Source organism: Orbicella faveolata, unplaced genomic scaffold (genome assembly GCF_042242905.1).
Source record: "Orbicella faveolata isolate gen_17 unplaced genomic scaffold, um_ofav_v1 contig_13, whole genome shotgun sequence".
Lineage (NCBI taxonomy): Eukaryota > Metazoa > Cnidaria > Anthozoa > Scleractinia > Merulinidae > Orbicella > Orbicella faveolata.
Window position 1 is genome coordinate 30,747,276 of NW_028301540.1, and position 12,472 is coordinate 30,759,747.

At 40.0% G+C, this 12,472-nt stretch overlaps 2 protein-coding genes across 2 annotated transcripts; both read right to left on the reverse strand.

Moving 5' to 3' along the window:
• Positions 1–970: 970 nt before the first annotated feature.
• LOC110054245 (hairy/enhancer-of-split related with YRPW motif protein 1-like) lies at positions 971–3,975 on the reverse strand. The gene is made up of 5 exons (XM_020760607.2): positions 3,625–3,975; positions 3,487–3,544; positions 3,331–3,414; positions 2,987–3,074; positions 971–2,529 (listed from the first exon to the last, which is right to left on the reverse strand). Exons 1-5 carry the CDS (start codon positions 3,687–3,689, stop codon positions 2,030–2,032), a joined length of 795 nt encoding a protein of 264 aa, XP_020616266.1. The 5' UTR covers positions 3,690–3,975; the 3' UTR covers positions 971–2,029.
• Positions 3,976–8,454: 4,479 nt separating this feature from the next.
• LOC110054353 (uncharacterized) lies at positions 8,455–12,449 on the reverse strand. Its single transcript, XM_020760739.2, has 3 exons — positions 12,363–12,449; positions 11,163–11,222; positions 8,455–10,184 (listed from the first exon to the last, which is right to left on the reverse strand). The coding sequence occupies exons 1-3, from the start codon at positions 12,399–12,401 to the stop codon at positions 9,765–9,767; spliced, it is 519 nt and encodes a 172-aa protein (XP_020616398.2). The 5' UTR covers positions 12,402–12,449; the 3' UTR covers positions 8,455–9,764.
• Between the last annotated feature and the right edge of the window lie 23 nt (positions 12,450–12,472).

A 12,472-nucleotide genomic window follows, 5' to 3' on the forward strand; every position in this document is an offset into this window, starting at 1 on the left:
TATCACGTTTTGGCTTTCACTTTGCTCTTGATTCCCAAACATTTCTAAATCTCGACAAATTAACAATCACGCTGATTGGGTATAGAAAGTAACATGGATTTCTATAAGTTACTAGTTACACATGCGTATCATGTGAAATTTCTGTCAAAGAAATGTGAGGCGAATCAGTCCTTATACAGTGGTCCATCATAACACAGTACTTTATTTGGATTTCAACAACAAGGACTCGTGAAACTCAAATTAAAACAAAAAAATCCCCGGGGGTACTCCCCGAAAAATTGGGTGGGGTAAGTAAAGGTGTGCGGCCCACTTCCAGAAATCCTTTCCCTATTTATGACCAAAATCTACGATTTTCCCTACCTTTTTATGACCTGACCAAAAATTCGATACCCAGTTATGACCGTTGCAGCTGGCACAGTTGCCCTTAACATAATTCATGATAAGATTCATGGGCTTCTAGCTCCTGAGAGGTTTTGTTAATGGTCAGTTATCGATGATGATTAAAAAGTACCTTCTAAAAAACATACCGAATTCAAGACTAGAGTGCAGAAACCATAGCTCCGCTTATGACCACAACGGCGGAAAAATCATACCCTTTGGGGCCACACATACCTTTATAGCCAATATAAGGGAGTACCCCCTCCCCCGGGAGAAAATCTCATCGTCGGAGGCGTGGAGTCTGGCGCAGATCGAAAATATAACCGAGAAATGTCGTTCCCAGGGTCCTCTCTCTTCTCTCTGGGCCCAGTTTCCCTGCGGGGTCTTTTAGTCGAGGACTCCTCTATGACATCACTGGTGAAGAAACAGAGGTCCGCTGCCTTGTATCTTGAACTTGCTCCCAGGGACCTCTCGAAACCTAGTGCCACGCGTTTGCATTGTCTTCAGACAAATTTCTAACAGTCATGAGTGGGCTTGTTTCACGCTTTTTAGACACTGCATGAAATACTGAGTCTCTAAGGCAAGACATGTCTCCTGACAGTGATAAAGACATTTATTCTCATATCCTAACGTCCTTAAACTTGTTTAAGTTGACATTCCACCACAAAGACAAAGGCATTAGTCAGTTTACTGCGCAAGGAAGAGATTTGTCAATTTCCAATTAAATTGTCGGCATTTATGGAAAAATCTAGACATTTGCATATTCGTGCGTCTGATAATGAACCGGCATTTCGACAGAGTAGTATCGAATTAAAAGCGGATTAGACAAAGAAGCACTCAACGTGATCAATATTGAACATCTTCAGAAAAAAAAAAAACTTGATTGTTGGAGCGTTTTATTTCACAGGTAGTTGTTTTTCGGCTCGAGGGCTCTAAACTAGAAAATACACGCGCGTTTTTCATCTGTTAGTGTAAAACCATACCCACTTTACTAAGAAATTGCGCAGTTTCACAAATTAATTAGATATTGGTAACTTTGAAAAGAGAGGCTGTATTATGGATTAGGCACGAATAACTATCTCGAGTGAGTAATCTTTGAAAGGTTTATGAGTGAGGCAATATCACCCACAGGGTTTTCCATTCTTCCCTACATTAGGGAAAGCTGGAGAGTTTTAGAACGTAATCCCACAAAAGCCGATGTTATTATAAAAAAGAAAATTTCGGCAATATCTTTGTTATTATCCAAACAAGACTCAGCCGAGAGAGCAGAAAATCGCATTCAGTCAATAATCAAATGCTAATTCGCAAAAAAAGAAAAAAAACTTATTTACTTTGTAGACGAAGGATCTATTGATTATGACCAAACAAAAAGTTTCTTTGATTAAGATATAAGGCTTTTTTACATCGTGTCTTTTTTAATAAGATTTCTAAAAACTTTAATCCTCTGTAATATTAGTGATGGCTAAGTTTGAAAGTTTACACCCAGATACTAGAAGTTATTCATTAGCTGCAATAAGCTCGTGCAGTTAGTAGAGAGGTAGGTATTCACATCACTGAGTAGTTATAGCCTTGCTTGTTTTTGACCGAAGATGTCATGAATATTTTACTTAATTTCCCGAACGCAAACTTTATTTCGCGCCAGTAAATTCATTCAGGGCGCCCAAGGAGTTCGGAAAGGTGTAGAAATGTTAGTCTTAGTTATCAAGGCCATCGACCAGTCTATCAGAGGTACGGCTTGTCGAAAAGGAGCTTGAAAAACATTTGAAAGGCCTGGTGTTTGCAGTGGAAACATGGAAGGGCAGTTTAAAGAAACAGACATCCCCCATTCTTGTCTGTTGTGTGCTTCGGTCTTTTTTCCTTGGCATCCTTCCTGTTGTTTCAAATGCGCTAAAAACCCACCAGAACTTTGCCATGATGACGATGGTTCTAAATCAACCTTCGTTGGACTTGTCAGAGGCGAACTTGGGTGACTATGTTGCCCGCTTTGTGTTGAATTGTTCCAGTTGAAGTGATTAATGATTTGCAGCTTTGCAGGGGACAAGCGTGCGGTTTGCGAACTGTCCGCCGAGGTGGACAGGCATGGTTTACCATCAGCTATGCATTCTTCGTTCTCTGTTACGCGACTATCCGAGGCGTGCGTCATGGCGAAACCTGCGGGCGAAAGATGGATGAATAAACATGAGTAACTGCCGGTCATCGATCATTAAATCAAGTCCTTTACCACGATAACTCAACAGGACGATAAAAGGTCTTAAAATTGTTTTGCGCTATTGTGCCAGAGCATACTAAGCCAGTTCTTATTCTGCCGGTGATGTATATCAAGCGGAAACCACAACATGAGAAAACGAGAATTCTTTTGCTCGTAGTTACAAAGAGCCCTTGATTTCTGCTATTAATTTTCGCCTCAGCTTTTTTACTACTGATGCAGCTTTTAAACTTTCGCTTTCCTATGCGAGGTGAGGTACAAGCGTGTTGCACGCGTTGCACAAGCTAAAACAGAAGCCCCTTAAAATCTCCTGGCTCGTCTTAAAGTGATATTAGTTTTGAGAAAGAAGTGGTTCTCTCAACAAAGTTTTTGTCACCACTGTTTACTGTAGTGCTCTCTCACCTTTGCTGTATTCAGCGCCGTATTTTAAACCTCTCAAGTGCTCGACTGTCAATTGGAGTATCTCTGCTTTCTCAAGCTTCGTTGATCCCTACAAAGTCAATTCTTACACGTGAAATCATAGCTCGATACAAATGATATTGCGCTCTTAAAATTCCTACACAAGAAAAGTCGAGAAGGAAAATTTTTCAGCGTTCACAATATTGCCAATTTTAGCTCTTGGATACCAAAATTAAGTGATTCTATAACGACGGAAAATTTTTCCCATCGAAATGAGCCTTCGCGTGCAAGGTTTCGCAGTCACGTGGAAATAATTTGAATTTAATGGAATTATTATTAAAACGCACCTGTTTCCTCAGCGCTGCTGGGACCAACTGCCGTAACTCGGCAAGTGAACTGTTAATTCGATCTCGTCTCTTCTTTTCAATTTGCTGTCGATAAAATAGAAGTGTCAACCTATTTTGTGCACATAAAATTGTACAATCGAAATAAATCTTTCTCACCCCTCGCCTTCTCTTTCGCGCACTTGCCTCGGGAGTGTCGCTGTCGACTGCATCGGAACTTAAATGAATCAACGATCAGGGATTGTTAATAAACTTTTAACTGCGTCAACAGGTCACAAAGTTTTAAACAACACTCACTCTCTCTGATTTCGCTGGAAATCATCTCCCTCGTCCAGATCACTCTCGCTAAACGAGCGCTTCATGATAAAACTCCGGAAAAAAATTGTAACAAGCTACGCGACTCTTGATCAACACGGTATCCCCGTGCCAAGATTACGATATATATATAAATAAGTAAAATAAATGACATTCTGTCAAGTAATTCTCGCGACGTTGATTGGTTGGAACATGGGGACGTTATCCGGTCCTATGTTATGCACGTGTCTTGAAAAGAGAAAGGAAAGTGCATTGTTTAAAGGGCCAATTAAAAACGAGAATCCATTCTCTCTTAACCACTGGTGTAAAGTGGACAGACGAACGGAGCGTGTAAAAAATGAAAAATAAGTAAATAATAATTGCCGACCTCGTTGGACAATAGAATTTAGGAAAACAAAGCACATCGACCCTCTTTTAAAGCGTGCTTGACATACTTTTTTAAATGAGGTTAAGTCGGGTGCATTAATTGATTAAACACAAAACGCGAAAGCATTGGTTAAGCATGGCTGGGGTGAGTTGACCCGTTTCCAAGAATCAATTAAGGCTTTCCGAGCCGCGTCAAGATTTACTAGTGCGCGCTTTGTAAGGAATGCCGATACATGGAGGAGTTGTTAAAAATGTACATATTTTACACAATCGCAAACTTTCCCACGGTTTTGTGTTTGGCTGTTTATTCAAGCCTTTTGTTCCTTCCCCTGGCGACCGTACAGCGCGTTAATTGCGGTCGCTTGAGCAAGTAAAAATGCTTTATTTTAAGGTGCATTTGTTAGTAAAAGAAACAATGTGCAAGGGTCTCTTAAGATTAAAGGTAGTCTTATAATTGTGGCCCGTGAATGAAAGCGGCAGGGGTACAAATAAACAATGAACAAAGACCTGAATTAAGATCTTAGAGCGTGTTAACGAAGGCTGATTTTTCTTGTTCTGTATAAAAGAACATTGCTTTCTCTTAGGATCGCGTGTAAGATGAAACAAGATGTTCATTGCTGTTATTTTCAAGTCCAGAGTTCGTTGCAGTTCTAAGAGCTTCCTCAAAACTGGCGTTTTCCTTGTTTAAAAAAGTATGCCGCGGCCGTTGACAGAAAATTGTGCCTTGACTAATTAGAAAAAACACTACGAAAACATAAGCGTACTGTGAATTTGCTAGATTCAAAGTCGAGAGAGACAGTTTAACCGGCATTTGTTTCCCCAGATATGTCAAGCGTCCAATTTAGCAGAAATTGACCTCATTAGATAGTTCTAGCGAAGCATAAGGAACTAAACAAAAGAAACATTTTCTTTGCAAAAATGTGTTTTTTTCCTTCTAGCGTTTTCTTAGGCGACTAAGATCAACTAATATTATGTTTTCTTTGGATGTCTTCGTATGGAGCCATTATCATATCTAAACTAATTCCTCGAGATTGCTTTTAGATCTTTGTCGATTGTTTTTCGTGGGAGTCGGTCTGCGCACAGCACTTAGTGGCGCGAAAAACAATACAATTCTTGATCACGCTGATCGTTCGCTCCTGGCTTAAAATGAGCACTGATAGCAACGAATTATCAATGATATGGCTTGCTGAGATCACTCGTGAGACTAGTTCCACTATTTCCATCAAGTTCTTAAGTTCACCTCGTGTTTACTGACAGACGGGCGATTTGAAACAAGGTGCATTAAGTTCCGCTTTTAGAGCTCAGACAAACATGGCAGATAACGAAGATAATACCATCCGATGTATTTGTAGTATATAATTCCGCCACCAGTCATTTAAGCGAAAGAAAATTCCAGCTTTGAAATGTTGTTTACCCAATTTGTTAATTACTATATGTTCAACTTGCCTAAATTTACAACTCCCTTAACGAATTCTAGTAGCAATTCTAGTAGCAACCTCTGTACGGCGGTGAAATCGGTTTCACTAAACCATAGAAAAAAGTTTCGTACTTACTCATAAGCACACTGAACCAGGCGAACAATCTGCTACAACTAAGATTATGTCGATCCGTTGTTTGGCTTGAATATATACATATTAACGTATCGTATCATCTCTGAACTAACCGAGATATTCCGTTCTCTTTTGCCGTCCGTCTATTCCAGCACCACGAGGAAATTGACCTACTCTGGCGTGAAAAACCCTAAAGTACGCCGTTTCTTCCGCCGGCCAGTAAAAGTGTTTTTTCTCGGCTCCGAGATATACGAGATATTCTTGATTTGAAATCTTTACAATCACCGGGGTTTGTAGCTCGCTACTCAGTGAAGGTTCGTGAGGCTGTTTTCTGCAGTGTTTAGCTTATTTACAATAGTCGTGTCCCCAAGGTAGATAACTATGTAGAGCGGACATTCAATAATTGTGATACCGATGTTATGGGTGAGTTGACGAACTAATATCAGTGCATATCGCATTTATAACCCTCGATTCCGACATCAAAAGCTATGTCGGAAAAGCAGTGACATTTTCTAACTTTCTACTCTAGCTGAATTCATCTTCCTTCACTCGTGAAGCTAACGATAGCCTCTGAAGGGAATCTAGCTCTTTAATTTATGAAAGAACGGACAGGAAAAATTGTAGAAGAGTACCAAAAGCTTGTTTTAACTAAAGGCCTTAAAGAAGATGAGAAATGAATATCGTTGGCTTGGGATTAGGTAGATATGATCTGTAACAGTATATCAGACCAAATTAGCCCTTTGGCAATCCGGGATTAATGGCATAAAAGTTTAATTTATCCACCAGACACGATGATTACAAAGCACGTGAAGAGAGCATGGCCATGGAGAGCCGTATATGAGGCAACAATTTGTCTCAGTTCTTTACGTGTGAGCTCGTATACGCAGCTAAGAAAATGAAATTTAATTACTGAGTGTTGTATACGTGGATTTCTCCACTCTAAAATCTCCTCTTTAGTCGGTTAAGTTCTGAGAAATTAACTACACTTCCCTCGTATCTTAAGAAGACTAAATGCCTTTGTAAAAATTATACTAATTAATAATTGCTGTCTTTCCAATTCAGCTTGCAAATAAATAGAAGCCTGAGAGTATTTCCGCTTGTTTTGACCAAATAAAAGGTGTATTGTAGAACCTCGCAGCTAAATAAACGTCTTCAAAATCCTTAGACATTTGCTGGTTTCCACATTTCACTGGCCTTCCGCGCACGTTCCCGGAGGGAATGCACTAATTGATGATAAATTTAAACAGCGTGTAGAGATCTTCACGCGATCTTTACTCGTCACTCTGAAGTTAGAGGAGTTCTATGTACACACACACCAAAGAATTCAACTAATCCGTGAAGAGGGATGGAGAAATAGACAGACAGACAGACAGGCATCCAGACAAACGTTTTAGTTTAATAGCAGGTTGCAGAGATTTCTGGGTTGTATCCCGAACACGTGCCGGTTTTATTATCTGGTTACACCTGGCTCGCCTAATTGCATGTTTACAGCTAAAAGGATTTAATAAACAAACGGCAATCGGTCTTGAGATGGAGAGAGGCGAGGGACCTTTCTCAGACAATCCATCACCTGTCTTGAAGCTGTCGCATCTGCGTACGTGCAAAAGATACCATATGGCCAGGAGACAAAAACATCGTTACAAACGGCTAAGATAAGATCTAAGCTGCGCATGGTAATGCCCAAACTGGCGAGTTATTATGGGTACAACTTGAGAGCAGGTGCGAACGATAAACGAAACTGTTGGCCCTGACAGGGAGAGCGGAATCCATTACAAACAATTTGGAGCACACACGTGTCAATAAACAAAACAAACGTACAAACCTTCGTCATTAAGGTAGATGTCATCAAACTTTCCACATCCGGAGCACGGTACGAACAATTTCCTCGAAACTCTTGGGGGTGCTAAACAAATCTCACGACTGTCTAATGATCTAACTATAAACACCACGTAGAGATCAGATTTTTGTTATTGAAGTTAGTTGATCTGTCTAACACCAGCCTTCCACAGAATCGATCGATCAACGTTGACCACAGAAAATCCCGGGAGAAAACTAATTATTTTTTTCTCTATCGGAGAGTAATCGCATTAACAGCTGCTGTAAGCAATCTTCTTTGTACAAGCAGCTAAAAAGGTGATCATTTGACTAATTGAAAGCCGTTCATTGATCAGAAAGCTGCTAATAAGCGCCAACAGCTCGGGTTTAAGGATGGAAAAAGCACATGTCCAGATCTTATCTCGGTTTGATTTATGCTTATTTCGCCCAGTAACGGACATACTGTGTTGATTTTTGCATAAGTGTCGGCAATTCTTTGCTTTGTGTGACAGGATCTATGCCTGAACGATCTTCTATAGCTGTACACCTTGGCTTTGCTTTTTCCGAATGCCGGAACAATACAGGCTAAATTTGGATGCCGTTTTAGTGCTTCTTGAGAAATTCCACTTGAAGTTGAGATTTGATTTGATTTGATTTGACCGTAACCTGCGAGCAGGCCAAGGTTTTCGGTCGTTTATTTACTTTTTACATGCGTTGCGCGAAAAATTACTACACTCAGTTTTACAGGTCAGTTTTACCCGCGACTTCACGTTGACGAAATAAGAACGAAAAAAAGTCGGCCTTCTGAACAATTTTGGGCTTGGAAACTCAATCTCTGGGCCTTAGTGAATGATTATTGAAATCATGTTTGAAATACACTTCACTGAGAACGAAATTGATCTAAAATGTTCAAATTCAGATGCCGAAATCTGACTCAACCCCGCATTTACCCCTAAAAAACTTGTGCATAGCAGTCCTTTCCTTTCTGAGGGGGCGCAAGCCTGGTGCACGATCGAGATGGAGCAACTAAGGGTATGGATAGGGGAGGGGAGGGAAGGGGATCAGAGAAGTACACGGCCAGTTTGAAATGTCTATTCTTCTTTATACCAACTCCGACGAGAACTCTTAAAGTTTGTCTTAAGACTTCAGCGGAACATCACGACAATAACCTGGAGTTAATGAAATCCTTCAGTATATATTTTCGTAGTCTGACACGCTGGTCAAGTGTTAAAAAATGTCATTAACAAGTAAAATACAGAGGACGAGACAGAAATAAAAACCGTCCCCCTCGTTCTCCGCACGTAAGTACCCCTTCGGTTATATTCTCCATACTTGCTGCGGTGAGAACCCCGCAAAACCACACAAAGTATACTTGGCACTATTCATATTTTATCAATGACGTGGAAATAATTGTCCTTGCATTTTGAAGTTTACCCCGCTAATTACGAGCACAACTTTCTTTTCGCTAATGGACGGCAAGGAAACTTCTGCTTCAGCCACTGAACTACGTCATACGGTTTGATGGGATTTTACTATGCAAATTAACTGGTCTTGATATCAAGCAAAACCGCTAAATTATCATTTCAACCTGTTGAAAAACACAAATGGAAGACTAGGAAACCAAAAAGTAGAATTAATGGCCAAAAGCTGTTCAAAACTGAACCGCAATTTCCTATGTTTTGGGTAAGTCAATGAGAATTACGACATCTTTGCTACAAATGTCATCTACATACTTTTGTGATCATCAAGACCGAAGGGAAAACAGATCATGTGTCGTAAAGGCATCCACGGTCGAGTGTCGATCCATCGGGAGAGAGGGAAAGGTTTTTGCATCTTATTCAACTCCAACACTGCCCCTCCTTTCCTACCATAGGCAGCAGTGCAGCGGGGCAGGGGGACTGTTGTCCCCCCAAACGAAAATTTGGGGGGCTCAATGCCCCCATCTTTCAGTGCCACAAATATTGCTAGCACAGCTTAAAATTAGTTCGACAAAACGTTCTGTTTCGTGATCTTTTCACAAATCATTTTATCATGCTTGCGCTTGGCAAAATATTATTTCGTAGGAATTTTTGAACAGCTCCAGCTTGTGTTCCTTAAAAGCATCCTGAAGAAGGATCGTCTAAACAACTACCCCTGTCTGCATTGTCATAAGTCTATTACGGACATATTGAACACAGTAGACATTGCAAAGAAGTTTGTTTCTGCAAACAAACAACGCAAAAGACATTTTAGAGAATACGAGTAGAGGTGAACACTTGGCTTAACAATGAGCCCCCTCATGTTTCAAAACACTCCACCACCTCTGCCTAGCCCTCCTTTCCAACAAGCCGACAGCATGCATAAAGGCTGTATAAGGGAAAAGTGTCATTTCTTGCGACTTATTTGCATGCTTCAGAAGTCCATCCATATCTCCTTCTTTCCTGAGGGTTTAATTCTAACTTGTGTGCAGACTGGAAGTTTGTATGTTGCTTGCTTCATACCTTCCATAGCTTGAGTTTCATTGTCACAATTAAACTCAAATATAACCTTTCCAGCCATGACATTAGCTAAATAATGATCCAGTTTTCCTTTTCCTTTTCCCATTCTACTCCCCACAGCTTTCCTTGTCACTGGTATGTCTGCTGTAACCATGAACAAGTCCTTTGTCTTGGTTGCCCTGATGATGGCCAGGCGCGCAGACTCCAGGGCTGCATCTTTTATCAGGGCAGGTTGCTTGGCATAAAGTCCATATTGATACCGGTCCACGTACTGGTAGCGCAGTGGAAGAGGTGTCCGTGTGCGACGATGACAACACAGAAAGACATTTGGAACCTTAAAATGCAAATTAAAAGGCTCTGGATTATAAGATATTTGGTTATAAAAGTTTGATTATCAATTGAAATAGATTAATGAAATGTCATTATTGTAAATTGGTTATATATTATACTAGAAAGTTCAAGTAAAATTGTACTCCCTGAGTTTATGATTGCATCTTCATCTATAATAATACTATCAATACAGTGTTATATTGCTATAAGTATCCTTTGAAACTGTTTACTGGATCATCATTTAATGGGCTGTGTAGGGCACTAATAAAAATTATTATTAACCATACATGAGTGGGGGGGGGGGGGAGACAGGGGGTTCTGACCCCCTGTACCCCCCACTTCAGGGCTACACTGATAGAATACCATTAACTGCTGCTTATAAGCCTACTGAGCTTTTACAACTTCGTAAGGGCTTTTAGATAGACTTATAAATGGAGGGGCTTATATCCAAGGGGGCTTATAAGTGGAATAAAAAATCAGAGCTATAGAATGTTGATCAAAATAGGTTTTTCATTTACTGGTAATTGAGCTTTAAAACATCGTAATAAAACTAATTCAAAACAAGGAAAGCTAAAGGGGGGTTATATCCGGAGAGGCGGGGGAGGCTTATAACCAGATGTAATTTTTGGTTTACAGGTAGATAGAGCTTTAACTGGGGAGGAGGAGGCCTATAACCAGGGGGAGGGGTATTATTAGCGGCAGATTGCCGTATCAGGCCCAAGTCTATACAGAAAGACCACAGGCTGATGTTTCTCAGTACTGTTTTGAACAAGCTGTGCTAATAACAAACTTATTTCACAATTTGTTGATTGAAAAAGAGTTCAAGAAACTTCATCCAGTTCAGCACTTAGAGATAGGACTGACAGTATCACATTATGATTGGCTGATTTTAATTAACCGCCCCATCAGTAAGGTGATAAATCATTCTATTCCATGTGAGGGTTATCCAAGTCAAACAAACATTATGTGTTGTAAATCTCACCTGTGATACTGCTAACAGATTACAAGTATTTTTTACACAGCACATAAATGGCTGGAAGACCTGAAAAAAAGAACAGCACATATAATTTTCAAATTTGGACTTGAAGGATACAGTAAACTTTTGAACGTGTACTGAGAGAGAAATTAATGCAGGTGGAAGTGGTATTTACAGCTATAAATTTATAAAGAAAAAGCTAAAATTTGATTTTGGACTAAAGTGACCCACTAGCATGAAGCAGCTCACGGCAGGAGTACTGCTGTCCCCTCTGTCTGACACTGGTTACTAGGCAACATTGTTGTCTGCTTGCCTTAACTATTCATATTACCCATTTACACTAAATAAACAATATCCTCCATTTGGTGTGAAAATATGCTCAGATACTTGTCTGTGGACATTATCTGTTACGAGAAATGAACAGTTTTCCGAGAGCGTAGCTCAAGGAAAACTGTGAGCTTCGACAAACAGATGATGTCCATGGACGAATAGGAGAGCATACTTTTGCACCAAATGAAAGGTATTGTGTTTATTATTCTTCAAATGTTTTTCACAACACGCAGGGTTTTGACAATTGAGGAATATCACTTGGATGTTCCCCAGTTTTAGCTGGGGGATATTCAGTCATGTGATGCGCTTAGACCGATCACACGGAAGTGAAAATATTTGATGGATTATAATAAATGATATCCACCTAACAAACCACTATCCAGTGTTAAGTGTTGACAAACTAAACTACACTAACTGCTGGATAGTGATTTATGCGTTGGGTAGCATTTTCTAGCCTTTGAACAACTGGGGGGCAAAGGCAGAGAGGGGTGCTGCAAAAATAGTTTCTCAAGAGCAAATGCAATAACTGCAGTCTGTACTCAAACTCAGCCGAGCAACTTCATCCAGAATGTAACACAGTGGTGGAACTAACCATTGAACCATGATATTTAGATAAGATTAATAGAAAACACACACAAAAAAAATTATCAGAGTGTATCGAAGAAAAAATAACTCAAATAGAACCGCAGAAGGTGATCCTACGTCCTGGAGGAAATTGAAATCTCTGAACCAGTGTTAGCTTTAATAATAATCATATAACTTGACAGTCTTGCCAAGTTGTTGTGAAAAAATTGAGGTAGGAAAGGAATCGGGGCAACACAACAATATTTGTCATGCTTTTTAAATGTGTTAAAATGAAAATCTTGCAACACAAACCTTTGCCCTAGATCTCGGAAGTCCAACAGCTAGCGCCATCTTTGGTATGGATTCTCAAAGCATCCTGGGTAAGCTCAAGAGTTATTTGAAGCATGGACTGTTTTGAAGGA